The sequence below is a fragment of the Schistocerca serialis genome, chromosome 1 (assembly GCF_023864345.2).
Source record: "Schistocerca serialis cubense isolate TAMUIC-IGC-003099 chromosome 1, iqSchSeri2.2, whole genome shotgun sequence".
Taxonomy (NCBI): Eukaryota; Metazoa; Arthropoda; class Insecta; order Orthoptera; family Acrididae; genus Schistocerca; species Schistocerca serialis.
Genome location: NC_064638.1, coordinates 871,704,429 through 871,727,973, shown reverse-complemented (window position 1 = coordinate 871,727,973; position 23,545 = coordinate 871,704,429). Strand labels below are relative to the sequence as shown.

The following is a 23,545-nucleotide window of genomic DNA, read 5'->3' as shown; positions in this document are numbered from 1 at the left end:
ACATGGCTACCTCATCTTGTCGCGAGGACTCACTTCAGTGTCACTGTGGCTCCCAAATGACAATCGTCCACCTCTTTGCTGGACACTTTAACTTTCCCAGCACCGTACCTTCGGCGTTCGGTGACAATGCTTCAACACCAGCTTTAGTTTTACATTTTATTCATGAGGGTGGGTTTTATCATTTGATCTGAGTTTTAGCACATGTCCTTTGTACCTATGTGTCCTCCACCCTAGGGCCATTAGGGCATAGGTTTTAATGTGTTGCGGTGTGGCTGGCTTCGCCTTTTTTATTCTCATGGTCAGCCAGCCATGGTAATTTGCTTTCTTGTTTCTAGTCTCTTCTCCCTGTTTCTTGCGTCTCTCTGTGGTTGTTCTGTTTTGTCCATTGTGGTGTTTTTTGTCCTTTTGTCAATCCTCTGGTTCTTCCTTTCTCGCGTTATTGCGCCATACTTCTTTTTCTTCTTTCCCTTGGTAATTGTTCTACTGGGAACAAGGGACAGATGACCTTGCAGTTTGGTCCCTTTCCCCCTCTTTAAAACCAACCAACCAAGCAAGCTCAGTTAGTTCTTTTCTGCCAAACTCGTGCTACCCCAACATTCTGTCTACCATGGAAATGGAAAGTTGTTTGGATTCTGTTCTCTGTGTCTTACTAAGGCAGAAGTCACTTAGTCCTGTTGGGCGAAATGTCTGTTGCAAGCCAACCCAGGTTGTGGGACTGTCATTAGGGAAGCAATTGAGATCATCCTGAAGGAAATCCTAATCAATATAGACACTGACTACCAAATTAGAAAGGCTTGGGAGCAATGCTCAAGTCATTGAACAAGAAACACGCCTCTCCCCTCCCCCTACACACAGTAAACAGAGGTGGCTCTTCTGGAAATGAAGAAAGCACTTCTTAGCCATCCTCTTAAGCGGCAGACACAGTAAAGGTCTCAGTGGTTCTGCAGGGAGCAGGCATGGATTTCAACTGCAGTGATGCAGCCAAGAAATAACATAATAATGCTGCAGGTTTGGAAGTGGACCATGTACAAAATGTCTCTGACTCGGCTGTCAGCTGTGGGGAGCAGACAGCAGGTGCAACTTTGTTAGCAAGACCACAGGAAGCCCAGGAGGATGTAGATATAAGAGAATCGGTAGTTTTCTTGATAGTTCAGTAGGTCAGAGCACCTGATGTTGACGACCAGTTGTGTTATCGAAATGTTGTGCCATTCAAACATTAGAGTCCAGCCAAATGCCTGCAATGTCGTCAGTTGACCTTGATTTTGGAAAAAACCTGAGAAGTTAAAATGCATACATGCCTTGCACAGTATAATTCTGCAGCCGTTGACACACTCATTCACATTGACAATGTACATATCGTTAAGAAATTTAAAAAAAGCTTGGGAGCAGAAGTAGGAATTAACTGCTTGCTGGACATAATGTGTGAGGGTAATCCCAAAAGTAAGGTCTCCTATTTTTTATAAGTACATAGACCTGTTTATTTCTACAATGGTTTACATCAGTTTACAACTTGAACATTTAGCTATTTTGCGACATAATCACCATTTCTGTCGCATTTTTGTAGACGCTGTGGCAGTTTTTGTATGCCCATGTCATACCAGCTCACCGCCATGCTGTTTAGAAAGCTATGAACCTCTTCTTTCACCTTGTTGTTGGAGCTGAATCGCTTTCCGGCCAAATGTTCTTTTAACCTAGGGAAGAGGTGATAGTCACTGGGTGCCAAGTCAGAACTATAGGGTGGGTGGGTGATTATGTTCCACTGAAACTGTTGCAGGAGGGCAACGGTTTGCCGAGCGGTGTGTGGGCAAGCATTGTCATGGACAATGTGTACGCCCTTGCTCAACATTCCTCTTCTCCGTTTCTGAATTGCCCATTTGAGTTTTTTCAGAGTCTCACAGTACCTGTCAATGTTAATTGTGGTCCCAGCGATTTAGCTCCGACGACAAGATGAAAGAAGAGGTTCATAACTTTCTGAGCAGCATGACGGTGAGCTGGTATGACATTGGCATACAAAAACTGCAACAGCGTCTACAAAAATGCATCGATAGATTGTGATTATGTTGAAAAATAGCTAATGTTCAATGTAAACCATTGTAGAAATAAACAGGTCTATGTACTTATAAAAAAAATAGGAGACCTTACTTTTGGGATTACCCTCGTATGTGTGGATCATATAGTAATATGATGCAAAAGTTACACATTGTACACCACAGTGCTCCGGTAGGCAGGATCCTCTTGGCTGTCTGTGACTTGCCATTGGCTTCCTCCAACTTCTCAACTAACCAAACAAATTATAGTTTAATCTGAATTCCAAACCATGGTGCTGCATGACATTTTTCTCATTAAAAAACAATGCTGTATAGAGCAACTGAAATTACTTTGCGAAATATGTAGTGGAAGCAGTATTGGGAAAGGCAAAGCTATGAAGTTATAATTTTGTTTCCCAAAAGCATAAAAGTTCTATTGCTCCCAGAATGTAAAGAAATAAATCATGTGTAAAGGGTATGCAGTTTCTGTACTGTCAACAAAATTTTGTCAGACTGAAAAAAAAAAGATTCTAACTTGTGTTCCAATTACACATGTATGGTCATTGATACATTGAGACAAAGTAATTCGAACTAGATTAATAGAGTGAACAAAAACATGATCTAAAAATGAAATATCTACACAGCATACCAAAAATTAATCTTTTTTCAGCTGAGACACGGCTTATGGAGTGTTACGAGTTGTTGCTTGAGGAGTACCTGGAAGCTATTCTGGCCGAACCACCTGCATGTTGGTGTCCTTTGTGCCAACGAGGTTCTTTGGCACTTATACCTGATGGAGAATTTGTGTGCATGCGCTGTGCTGCCCATCTGCCTGCACATGGATGTACCTCATTATCTTCTTTAGGGACGAGACTGATTGACTGCAGTCAGAGACACGAAAAAATCTGTGCTTGTCCACCACAGTTTCTGTTGACCACTGCCGAGGAAGGAGGGCATTTGTTGGCAGTTTGTAGCAACTGCAACACTGTTGAAACTGTGCTGTGATATTTCGCATTGTATTTTATGCTGTGTCACATTCTGTAATTAAATATCTCCAATTTGTTTTTCATTCCTTGGTCTTTTTATTTATGTTTGTGTCTGTTTTTAAAGACTGTAAAAAGACTCAATGTTACTTTAAAATAAATATAAACATCAATGGAATTATTGTATTTGATGTGCTGATTCCTTTTATGTGCTGTGATTACTGGCTGTGATTATTCACATTTTTCATTAAAGGCTTAATATAAAGACAATTTTATGAGTGAAAGTAAATGATGGAGTAGTTGAACTAAAATTCCATGTTGTGACTTAATGCTCATGAATTCTTTTGTAAATCTTACTGTATTTTCACATTCAATAACATATTGATAAAATGACAGATAGTTAACATGTTTGAACTTTAGTGGTACATAGTTCTTCCATCTAACAGCCCTTAAATCAGCTCTAATACACAATTACACTGGGGAAAAATCTTTTAAAAACATATGAATTTGACTGGTATCTAATAATTTTTTTCCTCACAAGCGCGCATATTTTGAGTCAACTCGGAGAGTGAATGACATGATGAAACTAAGTACTAGTGGAAAAAACAGATGAATACTTCAGGGAATTGACTTACGTCTATAGTTTACTCAGTGTATGTATCATCTCTAAACAAGACTGTTGCAAAAATACATAGGTCACCAACAAGCTCATAGTACCACGAATACTTCGTACCATTTGGAAATACATTACCAGAACTATTCCCACGGGTGCCACTGATGAATTTTGGCGAGTGCCATCAGTGAAACCAAAGGAAGTGGTTATTCCCCATGAAAAAGAAAGTAACATTTCTCCATCTTGCCAACAGTGGTATCCAATAAAATGTGTGAAAACAAGCAATTCCACGCTTAATAAAAACAAACACAGAAATGTAAGTTAAAAATTTCAGTATTAAATTGTGTCGAGATTGCAAATACCCTTGTTACTCCATCACATACAGAAGTTACAGCCACTCAATCAGTCATCATAATCAGGAAAACTAAATGAAATGAGGTGACCATCTATGTAGGTGAGGTGGCTGCAGAAGAAAATCCACATTGGATGACGTCTGCCAAGGTGTTGGAAAATCATACTGTCATCATCATCAATGACCAACTCTTCAAACATTAACTGATCTCAGAGTGTCATTCTATATGGTATTTAGTGCTTGTGCTGCCAGCAGAAGGTTGCAGGGATACAAACCAGAAAAAAGGCGAAGCACCCAGAAGGGAAGAATGAAACAGAAGGGATTACAAAATCAAGTCTTGTTTTCAAATAACTTACCATATATAGGAGGTGTTTTGTTGAGCACTTCAGAAACAGTGCATGTGCTTGCCCACCCACACGCACGCTCGCACACACTGTGTTAGTTTGTTGGTCGTTTTTGGAATAACCGCACTGAAGGCAACCCAACAGCAAACACAGAGTATGAATTGGCATGAAATTTATGTAATGAGAGATAATTACTACTTGCAGTACTGAAATTAAAGCATGGATTCTTGTTGAAACTAAATTGGTGCCATGAACAGTCTTCCTCGCAGCATAAGAAAAATACAGTGCAATGTACAAATAATGAAGTCACAAAAATGAATAATGTATACAGGATAATTTTTCTTACTCTGTCCGTTGAGATTTTAAAAAATGTCTGACTTCACAGAAAACTTGGTGCTTAACAAAGTCAGTTGTTTAATTATTACACATATATATTTAATAGAAATCACTATTAGGCTGCACTGATATCATTATTTTACGTCTAATTTTCTGCCAGTCGTGCAATCCATCCACTAAGTCTTGATGATGATTAGCACATACATATTTTAAGATGTGTTACAGCAGGGCCGGCCAAACGCTGCACAGTGTGCAGACGTGTGGAAGTGCTGCACATGTGTGCACGTGTGTGACAGCGTCATTTGTTGTTCGAGATGTGTCCTAAATGAACGGCGGCGGCTCCACTTCCCTGTTTATCTGGTACAAGCAAGAGCGCAACATACACAATCTCGTTTACCCCTGGTGACCGTAACTTTAACAGAGAAGTACTGAGAAATGGCAGGTACTGTGAAAAAGCAAAGAACGGTCGTTTCGATCAAGCATCAGTGATGAAAATCTCCTGCAACTGCTTGCGTTTGTCAATGAGCCATGTTTTTGAGCCTGGTATTAACTATATCATTTCTCATGACCAGTGATAAACGTGTTTGGATTTATTCCTTTCATAATTAAAAATTATTGTTTACTAACTGTGCATTATTGCCTCATTCTGCTCCATGTTACATTATTATCAGGAAAATTGGTCATTAAACCAATTGTTGTATACTTACATTTAGGTTTTTTTTTTTTTTTTTTTAAAAAATGTGTGAAGGGCTACGCTCAGCTGAAGTCGATAAAACATAACATTTATCTAATTGTTGGTTATTATGCAGATTTCAGACGGAACTGATGAAAGATGTAGCAGTAATGGTACGAGAGGTCTGCGGTTGTCATTCTGTTCAGAGGTCAGTGAGACAGAAATTATGTGGGTGTAACTGAGGGCACCGAGAATTAGTTAGGGGAAACCGTGCATTGGTTTAATGTTATTTGAAACCATCACTAAGGTTTGTTGGAAGTCGCTAAGTTCTCTCTTTCTTAAATACTAGATCAAAAACATTACGCTTATTTACGTGCCGTCAGTCAAGCTGCCTTAATAAAAACCCACGGTTGTTAACTGTATTACTTGTCTTACTGGGTTAAACTGTTAACATAAAAGTAGACGTCTCAATGAGTAGACTGTGAGAGTATTTTAAATGATTAATACGCGAAATACCTTCCCACGGTTGGCTTGCAAGCTGTGGAAAGAGCACTAGAATGCGCCGGTACAGAGTATCTCAGCAAGTGGATAAAGCGACATCTGTGCGTAGAAACATGCACTACATGAACGCTGACGGCTGTGGTGTGCACGCTGTGAACAGAAGTTGCACATGTGCAGGAGCACCGCACGCGTGCAGAATTTCTGGGCGGCCCTGTGTTACAGGATGGAAGAAATTACTGCCTCTTCTCATGATTGCAGGCAAAAGTCATGCTTATGAACAAATATAGCTTTTACTACACATATTGTTGATGCATGAGTGAAAATTACATGCCCTTTGTATGTGAGATCTTAAACATAAGTACTCTAAAGCAAGACTGAAACAAAAGTTGTTAAAAAATTTAATATTCTCCGGACACCGCTCCTCTCTTACAAAGATAATTTTAAAATCCTATCTTTGCCATCTTCTGTGGCAACGTTCAAATTTTTTATTGCTAATGGGGAAAAGAAGAAAAACACACGCACACACGGTTGCTGTCTCTAGCTGCTGCTGAGGCCCAACTGCAGACTACAGCTGTGTCTGAGGTGTGGAGAAATCTAGGGTAGATGGTGGTATTAAGGAGGATGCAAGGGGCAGGGAGAAGAAGGGATAGCAAAGTTAGGATGAGGGAAAATGTACTGCTTGTGGGAATCTGCAAGGACGTGATGGTGACGGGATGCAGTCTGCTTCACATCTGCTGTGCAGCGAGCTACGTTCATTTAAGTATTAACTGTATTTTTCTTACTTGTCACTTCTTCTTCCATGTGTTTTTGCTTTTAGGGAGCTTTAATTTTCGAGTGCCAGTAATGGTGTTCCATAGATTTCGTGTTTGTTTTGAATACAGTCAGAGTGAGTCCCTTTAGTCAGCTGAGTGCCGGTAGTGCTAGTGTTTGTTTTGAATACAGTCCAGAGACAGGTAGTGCTTATTTTCATTGTTTTCAACCAGAAGTGTCTAGTAACCACAGTTTAGTCAGCTATCAGCCGTCTTTACTGAATTAGCAGTCTAGTTAAAAGTTGATTAACTCTCTACAGTAAATTGATTTCTTAGGATGGATAGGATGTGTGACTGCTGTGTACAGACGCAGGAGGAACTGGCCACTGTTCACGAACAGCTGAACGTGTTGATGGCCATGGCCAGCCGTCTTCAGGCTGCTGCCTCCGAGTGTAGCGGCAGAGGGAAGGCTGGTGCATCGCATGGTACACCCCAGGTGTTACATGCTTCACCCACGGTCCCTGCTGTCAAGACATCTTCGTGGGTACTGGGCGCGGTTAGGCCACCCTCTCCCCAAGGGGAGTGGCGGGTTTGGTGGCGCATGAGGCGGAGGGTCAATGTGGAGGTTGGCCGTGTGGCATCGCCTGCCTGTGAGTGAACATGTGGCCACTCCTTCAGCAAGGTCCGAGCAGGCACACGAGAGGAGGGGTTTATTAGTGATTGGGAGCTCCAACGTTGGTGGGTGATGGAGCCCGTTAGAGAAATAGCAGAAAGGTCGGGGAAGAAGGCCAGTGTTCACTCAGTCTGCTTGCCAGGGGGTCTCATCCGAGATGTGGAGGAGGCCCTGCCGGCGGCGATAGAGAGCACTGGGTGCACCCGACTGCAAATTGTTGCTCGTGTCGGCAACAATGACTTCTGCCGTCTGGGTTCAAAGGTCATCCTCAGTTCATACAGGTGGTTGGTGAAGGCGGAAAGCCTTGCTCGTGGGGTGGAATCTGATCTAACTATTTGTAGTATCGTTCCCAGAACCGATCACGGTCCTCTGGTTTTGAGCCGAGTGGAAGGCTTAAACCAGAGGCTCAGACGATTCTATGGAGATTTGGGGTGCAAATTTCTCGACCTCCGCTATCGGGTGGAGAAACGTAGGGTCCCCCTGAATAGGTCAGGCGCGCACGACACGCAGGAAGCGGCTACAAGGGTAGCGGAGTACCTGTGGAGTGCACATGTGGGCTTTTTAGGTTAGAGAATTCCCTCCCTAGCCCCGACAAGACGCCTCCTGAGACGCGACAAGGTAGTAGTAGGCAAAACGCAAGAGGGAATAACAATATTAATGTGGTAATAGTAAACTGCAGGAGCGTCTACAGAAAGGTCCCAGAATTGATCTCATTAATTAACGGTCACAATGCCCACGTAGTACTAGGGACAGAAAGTTGGCTGAAACCAGATGTAAACAGTAATGAAATTCTAAACTCGGATTGGAATGTATACCGCAGAGACAGGCTGGACAGTGAGGGGGGAGGCATGTTTATAGCGATAAAAAGTGCAATAGTATCGAAGGAAATTGATGGAGATCCGAAATGTGAAATAATTTGGGTGAAGCAGGCTCAAACATGGTAATTGGATGTGTCTATAGGCCCCCTGGCTCAGCAGCTGTTGTGGCAGAGCACCTGAAAGAAAATTTGGAAAATATTTCGAATAGATTTCCCCACCATGTTATAGTTCTGGATGGAGATTTTAATTTGATGGATATAGATCGGGAGACTCAAACGTTTATATTGGGTGGCAGAGACAAAGAATCTAGTGAAATTTTTTTAAGTGCATTCTCTGAAAACTACCTTGAGCAGTTAAACAGAGAACCGACTCGTGGCGATAACATGTTAGACCTTCTGGTGACAAACAGACCCGAACTATTTGAAACAGCTATGGGCCTCCTTCAAAGAGAGTATGAGTGACGAAATACTGTACCAAATCCGACAATCTTATCCTGAACTAACCATCAAATTCAACAACGATATCGTCAATGAAACACTCATTCTTCTAGGTTTAGCAATTAACAACCAGATCTCAGTACAACGTGGGATGTAAGCACCATGAAAAGATGCTATTAATGTGCTAAACTTCGAAATTACAGAGGAAAAAAGCTACATCATTAAAAAACTGCTTCAGTACATTGCTCACAACAAACCATCCTTCATTGATAATCAAAAGGAAACAACACTGGCGGAATAATTTGCTTGGACGCACCAGGCGGCACCAGCAAAACATTTCTAGTAAATCTATTGCTGAAGAAAATACATGCTAAACAACTCATCGCACTTGCACTGGCATCATTCGCCATTGCAGCCACACTTATCGAAGGAAAATGAACGGCGCATGCCGCCCTACAACTATCGTTGAATATAGTCGAAGAACAATTCCTGGAATGTAACACCTCAACAGCATCTGGACAGGGTGAACTTCTAAAGAAAGCTAAAATTATGCACAATGGCACATAAAAAGTCATTCGTAGCCATGGACAGAACAATACAAGAGTTGCAAGGAAACTCTGGAGTGATGCCAGGAGTTCTACTCATGATCTCAGGAGATTTTCGGCAAATACTTCCAGCTACTGCAAAGTTAAGCAGACAAGGTCGGTGCACATCTTTGGCCACACATACAAATACTGTGACTAACAAAAAATCTGAGTGTTGAACTACCAAAAAACGAAACAATAGCACATTTTGCTCAACGACATTTCAAAATAGGCGAAGGCACATATCCTGATGACCAGAAAACTGGTCTCATTAAACTCAATAGCGATTTCTGCAAAATAGCCACTGCTGAAAATGAACTCATCGACCAAATTTACAATTTCTAAACTCTTTGCAAGTACCAGGAATGTCATTACACTGCCTATGACTTAAAATTAGATCTCGGATCATACTATTCAGAAATCTCAGCTCACCAGAACCGTGTAATGGAACAAGAATGCTCGTCAAACAGCTATCGAATAACATCAAAGCCGAACTTTTGACTGGAAAGTACATAGGATGCACAATATTTATCCCGAGAATACCACCGACCTCTAGTAAACTGCCGTACCAGTTTAAAAAAACTGTGATTTTCAACAATGTTGGCTTCCAGTTTTACAAACCACAAGGACAAACTTTAAAATATTGCGGAATCAACCTCAAAGATTCCTGTTTCTCTCATGTTCAATTATCCATAGCTTGCTCTTGTTAGGAAATGTGAAAAATTTGTACATTTACATCCCAGATAACAAAATGAAAAATGTTTATAAACAAGAACTGTAAATAGTTCGAATATGTTTCCAATAAAAAAAATTTTTCCTCATATACTCTAAAGTTCGTCCTTTTATGTCAGCTACCACACAATCGCATATCGACTTCCTGAGCGAAACCCTGTACCAAAGCTAGTTAGTAGTTATGTTGTATACAGATGTACAGGAAAGTTAAGATATAATATCGCTGAAGAGGTCAAAGAACTTCATTAAAATTAAACATTTTCGATCTTTTTTTTATTTTCTGTCATCTATTTTTGTGATCTCGTATTAGCTCCATGTTAAATATTACTTGTCTGGATAAAATTCATAACAAAATTTGTACATTTTACTGAAACATATTCAATACAAGAGTTGCAAGGAAACTCTGGAGTGATGCCAGGAGTTCTACTCATGATCTCAGGAGATTTTCGGCAAATACTTCCAGCTACTGCAAAGTTAAGCAGACAAGGTCGGTGCACATCTTTGGCCACACATACAAATACTGTGACTAACAAAAAATCTGAGTGTTGAACTACCAAAAAACGAAACAATAGCACATTTTGCTCAACGACATTTCAAAATAGGCGAAGGCACATATCCTGATGACCAGAAAACTGGTCTCATTAAACTCAATAGCGATTTCTGCAAAATAGCCACTGCTGAAAATGAACTCATCGACCAAATTTACAATTTCTAAACTCTTTGCAAGTACCAGGAATGTCATTACACTGCCTATGACTTAAAATTAGATCTCGGATCATACTATTCAGAAATCTCAGCTCACCAGAACCGTGTAATGGAACAAGAATGCTCGTCAAACAGCTATCGAATAACATCAAAGCCGAACTTTTGACTGGAAAGTACATAGGATGCACAATATTTATCCCGAGAATACCACCGACCTCTAGTAAACTGCCGTACCAGTTTAAAAAAACTGTGATTTTCAACAATGTTGGCTTCCAGTTTTACAAACCACAAGGACAAACTTTAAAATATTGCGGAATCAACCTCAAAGATTCCTGTTTCTCTCATGTTCAATTATCCATAGCTTGCTCTTGTTAGGAAATGCGAAAAATTTGTACATTTACATCCCAGATAACAAAATGAAAAATGTTTATAAACAAGAACTGTAAATAGTTCGAATATGTTTCCAATAAAAAAAATTTTTCCTCATATACTCTAAAGTTCGTCCTTTTATGTCAGCTACCACACAATCGCATATCGACTTCCTGAGCGAAACCCTGTACCAAAGCTAGTTAGTAGTTATGTTGTGTACAGATGTACAGGAAAGTTAAGATATAATATCGCTGAAGAGGTCAAAGAACTTCATTAAAATTAAACATTTTCGATCTTTTTTTTATTTTCTGTCATCTATTTTTGTGATCTCGTATTAGCTCCATGTTAAATATTACTTGTCTGGATGAAATTCATAACAAAATTTGTACATTTTACTGAAACATATTCAAGAAAGTTGAAATATTGTCTGAGAGTTACTTAAAACCTGTATGTTAACCAGTGACAGAATACGAGAAAGTACAGCTAAAAGGTCCGATCGCCTTCCGTTCGAATTGCACATGGCATAAAACCATTGTTAGAGGAACTACAAAATCTGCCATCTCCTTGGAATTGGAAAATTTCGCAAACATAGTCTTTATTGGGCACCAATTATAATACTGGCTATGCAACAGTTGAAAATATAGCAAAGAGTCTGAAAACCAACTATAAAGACTCTTTCGAAAGACAAATATCTCATTTCCTTATAAGATTAATCTTCCCTGTGCGGGAAGCCGTTCCTCTCTCTCTACGAATAGTAATATAAATATTTTACTTTCAGTGTCACAGGAACTGTACCTCTAATGGATAATTTGTGTATGTAAATAATTGTAAAATATTTGAGTCTTCAATAATGAATGTAATTTTCATTTCTGCGTACACGTCATGAGAGGAATTATACAGATCAGGAGAAAAATAATCACATAAAAGAGGAGATACGAGATATGGAACCTAGGAATTTCCTTAAATTTAACCTGAATGAATATATGGAAATGGACACATGACAGACGAGTATGGTAAGACAAGGCACAATAATAATTCGCCTTATCTATGTATACACAATGTAGTTAGGTTCGGCAGCAGTAGATGCTTTCCTTTATGAGTAGATCATATAGCGAATATTTCCACTAAATTTTAGAATTCTGTAACGATGTAATTAGTAGAAACAATTACATTGTTGAGAAGCAGCCATGTTGTCCTTACATAACAGAAATTTTTTCGGCTCCAAGATGAGAGCAACTTATAGCAACAGAAATATTAGTGAAGTCAGTCTCCATAGTTGAGTAGTTAGCGAGAAATCGACATGAATACATGCCAACTGGACCATTGCAGCGCCCTGTTTTGCTTTTGTTAGTGAGTTCCTTAAATCTAGATGGCATTGGGAGACATTTTACGTGTGGCTGTGTTGAATGGCAACTTCAGTTTCTGTATGTTTTTTGCACCTATAAACTGCAAAACAGCAATAACAAAAAAATCAAATAAAAATTAAAAAAATAAAAACCTTTTCGTCCCTTGGGCAACATTCCCAGAAACGGGAGGGAGGAGACAGTTATCAGTGCGGCTAACTGCCGTGCAGAAGGCCCGGGTTTGATTCCCTGCTGGATCAGAGATTTAATCCACTTGAAGAATGGGTCTTGTGTTGTTCTTGTTATCATTTCATTATCATCAATGCGCAAATCAAAGAAGTGGTGTCAAACATAAAGACTTGGCACCCCAGGTGGGGTCTCCTGGCCAAAAATGTCATACAACCACTTCCTTTTTCAGTACGAGTGGACACAGTTCATATAAGCAATAAATCTGAACCAGTAGAAAATAAAGAAACTAACGGAAGTATTTCAAGCAATCAGAATCAGGAAATAAATAATACAGATATGCAAACGGAAATAACTAGTGCTGAACATCATAAAAATGACATTACAATAAGTGGTAGTCAGTATCCAAATTTGACACCGTAAACAACCAAAGGGGTTTTGCTTAGAGATATTTCAATGCAAACGATGCTGTCATATTTAACACCAAGAAGTACTTTTTCTCAGAGTTGTTTAGAGGGAGATATTGTAATAGAATCTTGAGCTTTTGATAGTCTGATGTCATGATAACAAATAACATTCACGGACGAAAGGGCATCACAGATGTCAAGGAACACTATTTCATCTGAGCCAAGCAACATGAGCGACATAATACAATTTTTTAAAAAGTATGTTTACCAATATGTCGAATGATTTTGATCAAGAATTTTCACAATTACTGGAAGTGCAAAAGAAAACTACGTGTAGGTTAGAACAGCAGACCGAAATGCGAAGCAATTTGCAAGCTGCACATGATGATTTAGCTAAGACCACATCTAGAGTTCAGATAGATGTTTCACAATTATTATCCGTTTGCAAGAAACTGTCCCACAAAGTGAAAATACTGTCGGAAGAAACTTTGACAAAAACGTGTTAACACTAACGTAAAAAATTTGAACAATCGCACGGAGGTCAGGGCATTAGACAGTGACACCACACTCTCGGAAAAGTCATCACTGCAGCACCGAACTTACGTCGATGAAGTAGAAAAATTAATACCAAAAAAGAAAATAACATTGTTACCAAAGTAGATGCGGGCATCAAAGCTGCCATACAACGAATTCCTTATTTACTGGTCACTAGCAGAATGCAAGGACACACAGTAGAAATCCCATCAATGAGCACTGGTGTAAAGAAAGTGAAATCTTATATATTAATTTACCCTCATATGTCCAAGCATGTTCTTATTTCAGAAATACATTTAATGGTGGAGGGTCATGTATTTATGTTAAGAATGGCATTGAATTTAAAGTCAGTAATGATATTATCATGCTAAGTGTAGACAAAGACTTTGAAGTGTCAGCAGTAGAGATAGTTGCTATAAATATGCCCAAGAAACTAACTATATTATGTGTATATCGTTCTCCCAGTGGTAATTTAGAGATATTCTTTTCAAAACTTATACAAAGCCTAGAACTAGCGTTGACTCTGAAACATTATATCCTTTTGTGTGGGGACAAATAAAACAGATGACACCAGTAACACATTTATGAATATCCTACATAGTTTTAGTCTATCATCACTAGTCAATGGTGCAACAAGAATAACCACACATTCATCATCTACCATTGACCATGTAGCTACAGATGTAGGCAGAGAAAACTGTGATGTACTTGTCAAAAATCTGGGACTGTCTGACCATGTATGTCAAATTATAAAAGTAAAAGCTTGTGTAAAAAAAGAATCAAAACTGCATGTATATAAAAGAGTCTACTCTCCATCAGCTTTGAAAGAGTTTTCCTTAAAGTTAGCACATTAAAGTTGGGAAGGAGCATACACAGAAACTAAAGTGAATAGGAAGTTCTCCAATTTTCTGTCTGAGTTTAAATTAAAATTTGAAGAAACATTCCCCAAAGCATTAATTCCCATTGGAACACCCACCAACAATAAATGGATTACTAAAGGAATTATCTCAAACTTGTAAATACCTAAACTCCATTAAAAAGGACAATAGTGATCCAGTTTTATTGCACTACTACAAAAACTACAAAAGGATCTACAGGAAGGTACTCAAAACTGCAAAAAAAATCAGTCAATGATAGGTTCATAAATTTAGCCAATAATAAAAGTAAAGACCGAGCGAGGTGGCGCAGTGGTTAGACACTGGACTCGCATTCGGGAGGACGACGGTTCAATCCCGCGTCCGGCCATCGTGATTTAGGTTTTCCGTGATTTCCCTAAATCGCTCCAGGCAAATGCCGGGATGGTTCCTTTCAAAGGGCACGGCCGACTTCCTTCCCCGTCCTCCTCTAACCCGATGAGACCGATGACCTCGCTGTCTGGTCTCCTTCCCCAAAAAAACAAACAAACAATAAAAGTAAAGCTACATGGGCAGTAGTGAAACAAGAAACAGGAACTGTGAAGCAGAGAGGTACAAACACACAAATCAGGAACAAGGAAAACTTAGAAAGTAACCTGAAAGAATTAGCAAACTATGTGAATACCTACTTTAGCAGCATTGCAACGAACTTACAGAAAATTTTTCCAAAAGGGGCTAATCAACCAATACAGAAGCATATAGCAAACTCAATGGTATTGCTTCCAACTACTGAGGAGGAAGTATGCAATGTTGTAAGACAATTAAAGAACAAAAACTTGGCAGGTTTAGATGAAATCCGAACGTGTGTGCTGAAAAAATGCATAAATGGTATCAAAGCTCCACTAACAGAAATCATAAATGAATCCTTCAAAACTGGTTGCTTTCCTGACTATGTGAACCATGCCAAAATTTTACCAGTTCACAAGAAAGGTGATGTAGAAAACGTTGAGAACTACAGACGAATAGCCCTATTGTCATGCTTTTCCAAGGTGATAGAAACAATAATGAAAAACAGGCTTTTGAGCTACCTAAGTAAATTCGACCTCCTCTGCAATGACCAGCATGGTTTCAGGCCTGGTAGAGGTACAGAATCTGCAACAGCACAATTTACAAAAACAGTTTTAGAAGCACTAGATGAGAACAGCTATGTAACTGGCCTTTTCCTAGACCTGTCTAAGGCATTTGATACAGTAGACCACCAGAAGCTGTCTCATAAATTAGAGGCATTAGGAGTAAGGGGAGTGGCTCTCAAATGGTTTCGTTCATATCTAGAAAACAGAGTACAGTCAGTAGAGATCACACACATCTCCAGTGTATCAAAGTACATTGAGAAACACATATCTGATCCACAATATATCAATATTGGGGTCCCCTCAAGGAAGTGTACTAGACCCTGTATTATTTCTGTTGTATATAAATGATTTCCCACAACATATCAGCCATGGAGAAAAGATATTGTTTGCAGATGACAGCAACATAGTAATCACCAGTAAGACACCAGCACAAATGTTGGAAAATTCTACTGAAGTGCTGAGGGATGTTCACAAATGGTCTCAGGAAAACAAGGTAACTCTCAACGTAAAGAAAACAAATACAATATGCTTTAGAATGAACAGAAAACAGAGTCCCTTAAATTTAAAACTAGATAACAGCTCCATAGACCCCCACAACAAAATTCTTAGGATTGCACATTGACAGCCAAATGAAGTGGAAGAACATGCTATGAAACTCTCTGAAAAGATATCCACAACATGTTATGCACTTAGAGTCCTTGTATCCGCATGCAGTAGTGAATGTTTGAGAACTGTATACGTCAGTTACGTTCATTCAGTATTATTTTCTGGGGAAACAGTGTTCAGAATTTACATACAGTATTTAAAATGCAAAAGAGAGCAGTGAGAATTATAACAAAAAGCAGTAAGTGTGCCCACTGCAGAGAACTTTTCAAAATGTTAGAAATTCTAACTGTCCAAATGATCAACAACGTATGGATGAAGTCAGCCGTCAAACCTTTCTTGCCGAGAAATCTTGATCGTGCTGTGACGGGACAGTCAGTGTTGATGCCGCCATTGGAACTGCATTGCAGGATGTTTTGATGGGACAGTGTGAATTGGCCTTTGCGATGTATGTTGTTTTGAAGCCAGAGTGTGTGAGGCCTGTTGCCCTCTTAAATAATCCAAAACAATAGCAGAGTACTGTTTGTGAATGCTTCTAGTTCATTATTTCTGTTGTGCGCACACAACAGCAGTTTTAAATAGTAAAAATTACAGTGCTTACATGACTTACATGAATAACATAGCGCAAGGAAGGCAATTTCGATCGTTTTTATGTTCCTGAATGTGTATTTGATCTAATAATACAACACATTTGGCCTCGTTAATGTAAGTTGTTTTTGTTGATACAATTCGAGTAAACCGGGAAGAGAACGATGTGATGTGAAAAGGATGCTTTCGTAATGCATTTTATTCCTCTTTTACCATATTTGTATCGATAGCAAATGAAGCTGGAATTCCCAAACCAATGCTTGTTTGCGTACTGGAACCGTACTGCTTCTTGTTCATCAAATTCTCAGCTTTTAGCTCATATTTGCAATATTTTAATGCTGACATTTGCAAAAAAAATTCTGTTTGTTCTCTGTTAACTCATATACAAGTGATGAAGAAAGAAGCTAGGCATGCTATCGATCCTGTGCATGTAAATACAGTGGACGATTATTGAAATGTCAATGAAATATAGCTGCATAGAAGAATACCTCCATCCAGAATAGATTTCTTGTTTCATTAGATTGTCAGTGCATTAGTCTCAGCGTAGTTTACAAATCTTCTCACACTGAAAGCTGACCTATCACGCATCATTCAATTGTGGCCAAAAACAGCAAAAAGCGTTAACACAGCGGTTCGCATGTCGCAAGCTATAGGAAGAAGGGGCCCACTGGCGCAACCATGATGTGGGGCGTCCGTGACTCGGAGCGATGCGTAAGCGAAACAGAGCCACAGAGCCAGGGCGGGCCACTCTTCAGCTCGCTACCACGGACAGTCGTCTCAGTTCCCGACACATGTCGGAGACTTACAAGGCGAGGGCCGCAGGTTCGGACGCCGGAACGGGAGCGGTCATTGCCGCTGCATTCCCAGCTACGCCAGCCGAGGAAGAAGCAGCAGCACGGCCGCCCTACGGCTCCCGGCGGAGCAGTGTGGAGTCAACGGGGACGTTGGACGCTGAGTCGGCTGTTAGCGCAGCCATCCTGACGTAATTAGAACTCTGCAATTGGCGTACTAGGCCGGCTTGACACAGTGAGTTGCACAGGCCACAGGGGTGCTACTTCAGAAATGCGGGGCCTGTGACACGGACTGAGGTCAACGAAGATCTGTAGCGGAAAAAAATAAACCATTTGAAAAGCTCGGACGAGTTTTAATACACCACATTCTGACACCATCTACTACATTTGGTGTCAGGATAGCGGACGTCGTCTGTCCAGTACGACGTTCGAGCCCACCGCCTGCAGTACAGTCACAAAATGTGGTGAGTGCTGTCAAAATTGTTCTTTTGAGTGCTGGACGTTTTCTTTCTTTTTGGTGTTTTGAGTATGGCTTGCCAAGCCACATTTTGGATGTTTTGCGTATGCATATTATTTATTTTGTCAGAATAAGTGTTAGTGTATTTGGAACAGTAAGATGCTGTTTTTCGTGGCATTTGATTACTTTGTGTTGGTTTATGATGTTACTGAGTATGATGATACGGATTTGTAGGAAGTCAGATTATTCTTGTACTTAGTCCCGAAACAAAACGACTAACTGAGAACGAAAGCAACACATTGGCAGAGCCAAGGACGCAAGGTGTGTTGGAACCAGAAGCGGTGCGGATTTTGTTGGAAAAAGTAGCACAATTGACAGCAGACAATACGCAGTTGAGAAATGAATTAACATCTAGAAGTAAGCGGGAAACCGCATTTGATCAGTCGTTGTTGCCTAGGGTGCAGGAGATTGATCTAGCCACTGTCAGTTTGATTATTCCGTTTTCTGGCAAGGCATCTGAGGATGTGTGTTCATTTGTGAAGGACTTGGAGACTTCAGCGGTGATGAATGGTTGGTCTGATGAACAGCTGTTACATGTAGCTAAGATTAGACTAACGAGTGAAGCAAAAACGTATGTAAGGTGTTCTGAGGCCTTAAGGAAGGCAGGACAGTTAAAGTAGTTAAAGGAAGGGCTTTTACAAAGGTACAAGAAACAGAATAGCGGTCGGTACTTTAGGGAGAGGTTAAGTACAATGACAAAGAGACAGGGGCAGACGGTGGAGAAATTTGCGAACAGGATAAGGGAAATTAATGAGTACACTTACGAGTTGGGTCAGAGCGATGAAGCGAATAGTGTTCTGTTGCAGGAGGCCGAGCAAAGGGCACTTGATGTATTTTTGAGAGGGTTACCAGCGCATATGTCACGGAAAGTGCGTGAAGGAACTCCGAAAGATTTGTATTCGGCCATTCAGCTGGCAATCCAGTGTGAGGAAACAGACGTGGCAACAGGAGTACGCGAGAGGCAAACAGTATTGCAGCTGGTATAAAATGTTATAAGTGTCGTCGTACGGGACATGTGCAGAGGCAATGTACCCAGTCACCAAGGAATAGAGGAAGGGGTGGAAATCAGCAGCGTGGAGGATGGAGAAATGAAGATAGGAAAGGTGGACAAGCGTTAAACGACAGAGGGGGCTCCCCTTTAATTTCAATGCTACAAATACGTATGCAGAGGTGGAATGTTCAGTGGTAGGATCCGTAGGAACTAAAAAGTTTAAGATTTTGTTGGATACAGGGGCTCAAGTGTCAGTGGCTACTAAGAATATAATGAGACGAAGGAAGTTAGACCCATCACGTTATAGGTTGCGTGGAGTGGGGGACAAGGAGGTCACGCCTCTGAGGTCAGTGATAGTTGACTTTCGCATAGGGAAAGTCCAATTTAATGCATGCACGGAGGTAGTACCATGGGTGAGCCAGGGCTACGACATGATACTAGGAGTAGATTTCTTGCATCAACATCATGCCAAAACTGACCTTGGACAACGAACTGTGGAACTTGGTGGAATGTTATTTCCGCTGGGGGAAACTGTTGTCAATGCAGAGCTGTCGCAAGGGGCGTTCAACGTAATGAAGATACCAACTGAACCGCGTACATTAGCATTAAGGCTTAACTCGCATGAGTGTGTGTCTAGTGGCACCGGGAAGTCGCTTTGGGTAAGTGTGGAGTCGAATCTACTGTGAGTACACTATGTGTTATTGAACCAGTGGAGGATAATGTAGGTTTGGGTTCATTGGGTTGTTTTGTGAAACGTAGTGTTGTACGCGTACAGGAGGGAAATGACAGGCGAGTAGTTCCCATCAACATGGATAATTTTAGCGCTGTAGACACGAATTTGAGGAAAGGAGTTTTAGTAGCAAATTTGGATGTACCAGATGACGAAGACTGGTGTTCGAGAGGTAGGCGAAGCGATCTACCAGTAACTGCCGATAGAACTGCATTGCGTGACAAAATTAAGCATGTGAAAGGAGAAGAAAGGGAGCATATGGCAGAATTATTGTGGGAATTTAAGAAGTTGTTCTTTCCACAAGGGCCGTTACCAGCAACTCCGCCGGCCGAAGTGGCCGTGCGGTTAAAGGCGCTGCAGTCTGGAACCGCAAAACCGCTACGGTCGCAGGTTCGAATCCTGCCTCGGGCATGGATGTTTGTGATGTCCTTAGGTTAGTTAGGTTTAACTAGTTCTAAGTTCTAGGGACTAATGACCTCAGCAGTTGAGTCCCATAGTGCTCAGAGCCATTTGAACCAGCAACTCCATTAGTTCAACATAGGATACCAACAGGGAATGAAGCACCTGTTTACCATAAACCATACAGAATACCGAGGTATTTGCAGCCGATTGTGGAGGATTTCATTGATCAGCAGCTTGCGGACGGTATCATAGAGCATAGTAATAGTTGCTTGGGAGCAGGCATTGTCGTTGTGCCTAAAAAATCTGCGGATGGAACTAAGAAATACAGGTTCTGTTGTGACTATCGATACCTCAATAATAAGACAGTAACGGACACTTACCCCATTCCAAACATATCGGAGACTTTGGATCGCTTAGGACAGTGCCAGTACTTTTCTACGATGGATTTGACTAGTGGTTATCATTAGTTAGAGGTGGCTCCAGAGGATCGTCCAAAAACTGCTTTCTCTACACCTGGAGGCCATTACCAGCACATTAGAATGCCATTCGGTTTGAAAAACTCTCCGGCAACGTTTCAGAGGTTCCTAGACAGTGTATTGAGGGATTTGAAACCATGGCAGTGTCTTGTCTATTTGGATGACATTATAGTGTTTTCAAGTAGTGTGGAGCAACATAGACAGCGGTTAAGGGAAGTATTTATGAGGTTAAGAGCAGCTCGTTTGACGTTGAGCCTGGAGAATTGTCATTTCGCATTAGAAGAAGTAAAATATTTGAGACATATTATCAGTAAGAACGGTGTGCGAACAGATCTGAGGCTCGTACAGGCTGTAAGGGATTTTCAGGAACCGAAAACAGTTAAGGAAGTGCAGTAATTCATCGGACTTTGCAATTTCTATCGCAAGTTCGTGAAGGGTTTTGCAGATTTAGCACAGCCGTTGACGCAATTGTTATGGAAAGGTGTGAAATTTGAGTGGACAGAAGAGTGTCAGAAAGCGTTTGACAAACTGACATGAGTGTTAACATCAAGCCCGGTTCTTGTGTTTCCAGATTTTGAAAAGGAGATTATACTATCATGCGATGCATCGAATCAAGCATTAGAGTTTGTTCTTAGTCAGGAAAGTGACGGTAAAGAACATCCTGTAGCCTATGTGTGTCGGCCATTGAATGCAGCAGAGAAGAATTACTCAAGAACAGAAAGGGAGATGCTTCGCGTAATCTATGGAACCACTTATTTAAAATGTTATTTATATGGGAGAAGATTTCGGGTAGTGACAGATCATGCTGCATTGAAGTGGTTGTTAGGGTTGAAGGATCCGTCTACTAGACTCGCTCAATGGGCTGTGAGGCTTAGTGAGTTCAACTACGAGGTGGTGCACAAGCCTGGGAAGAAGCACGGTAATGCGGATGACCTAAGTTGGAAGATGGCAAAGTAGAAGTCCTAGGTTATGACCTAGCAGTATGGCAAAAATTACAGGACGCGGACAACGATTGTAAATTGTATCAGACATAGCCACAGTTTAATGTGTACGATGGTCTTCTGTGCAGGGAAATGAAGTTAGGGCCAAGGGTAATAGTGCCAGCGAAGTTGAGGGATGAGGTTTTAAAGGAAGCACATGATCACGTGTTATCCAGTTATGGAGGGTGTAGAGCGACGAATAGGAGAGTGGTGGAGAGGTATTGGTGGAGAGGTAGGAAAGGAGATGTGGATCAGTATTTCAAGAATTACATACTATGTGCGCAGAGAGCAGATTTGAGTAGGAAACAGATACAGCTACAATGATTACCGGAAGCAACATGTCCATTCTCTTCCCTGGGGATTGATGTCTTAGGATCTTTTAGGCGAATACCATCTGGGAACAGATTCGTTCTGACAATAATAGATCATTTTTCAAGGTACGTGGAGATGGTGGCCATGCCAAATCAACAGGCAGTAATTGTCGTGCGAGCGTTAGTAAACAACTGGATTTTGAAGTTTGATGTACCAGCGACAATAATTACTGACCAAGGGACCAACTTCATGTCGGATTTAATGAAGGAACTGTGTAAATTGTTGAACGTAAAGAAGTTGAGGACAAGTGTGTTGCATCCACAGGTGAACGGAAGGACAAAACGGGTACACAGAACAATCGGGAAGATGTTGAGTTTTTATGTAGATTGTCATCACCATCAGTGGGACTAGTATTTGAAGCGTATTGTATGCGCTTACAATGCAAAAGTCCATACAAATACCGGTTTGTCTCCATATGAGGTAGTGAAAGGGCGAAAAATGCCGTCACCGTTTGATTTAGTGAAGGTACAGAAAGGAAGGACTGGTGAATCTGTACGCCAATTTGCAAGGACAGTTCGGGATGTTTGGAAACGAGTACAAAAGGCGAATACAAAGGCTTTGGAAAGGCAGGAAGATGCAGTAAAGCGGAAAGGAAGTTTACTGCAGTATAGGGTGGGGCAACGGGTAATGCTGTCCAGCCCCTATACGCAAAAAGGGAAAACGAAGTAGTTGTTCACGAGGTATCAAGGGCCATACCAAGTTGTTGAAACTACATCTCCCGTTAATGTTAAGCTTCAGCTGCCAACTAGAACGACGATAGTACACATTGGGCGGTTACGGCCATTTAAGGGTTGCCTGCATGTGACTCCAGGCATGTCACAGGAAAGAAAGAGGAAGAAAGAGAGAGTAAAGAGAGGTGCTAAGCGCAGAGAAAACAAGGAAGATAGAGTACAGCATGAAGTACCGTATGCTTTGCTTTCTAGAAAGTAGTAGAGTATTTGTAGTTTTGTTTTTTATCTTCTTGTTATGTATCATTGGGTCTGTGTAGATTAATTAGGCATTGCATTTTATATGTGTTTTCGAGTATTGTGAGCCTGCTAGGAGCAGCAGTCTTTTTTGAAGAGGGAGGAAGAGTGATGGTGATCCCTGTCCTCAGGTCACTGAAAAGGACTGGCTCTGAGCACTATGGGACTTAACATCTATGGTCATCAGTCCCCTAGAACTTAGAACTACTTAAACCTAACTAACCTAAGGACAGCACACAACACCCAGCCATCACGAGGCAGAGAAAATCCCTGACCCCGCCGGGAATCGAACCCGGGAACACTGAAAAGGGAAGTGTAGCGTCTGACGTATGTTGAGTGTTGTTGGAGGAGAGGTCGAACGCAGTTCTGGAGAGATAAATGTGTGGGAGTGAATTTTGCGGCTAAGCCGTAATAAATATATGTCGAACGTTGTCAGAGTCGCACGATTTCCTGTTTAAACTTTTGGTTATCGGCAGTGCTGGGTCAGAAAAGTCGTGTTTATTGCACCAGTTCATGTAATGTATATTTAACGATAAAAGTAATCACACAGGTGTTGTTTGGAATCAAAAATAGTGAATGTTGGAGGAAAATCTGTGGCGCTACAAATATGGGACACGTGCATGGTGCACTTATTTTTAGCAAGGGGGTAAGGAATAGAATGTCCAAGGGACATCATGGAGCCAAAATTGAGCATGCATTGGATCTTCTCCAACTACGAAAATTTGATAGTAGTAACAATTTGTTTTGAGCAAGAAGTGTTTATGGAAGCAAAACGTG

The 23,545-nt window shown here is 40.9% G+C and overlaps 1 protein-coding gene across 1 annotated transcript in view; it reads left to right on the top strand.

Annotated features, from left to right (window-relative positions):
• Nucleotides 1–3,188, top strand: part of LOC126458415 (uncharacterized) — a 39,141-nt gene extending 35,953 nt beyond the window's left edge. The window contains exon 3 of the mRNA XM_050095445.1: nt 2,698–3,188. Within this exon, the coding sequence (XP_049951402.1) occupies nt 2,698–3,032 (335 nt within the window). The 3' untranslated portion in view covers nt 3,033–3,188. The remainder of the gene's footprint in view (nt 1–2,697) is intronic.
• The last annotated feature ends 20,357 nt before the right edge of the window (nt 3,189–23,545 follow it).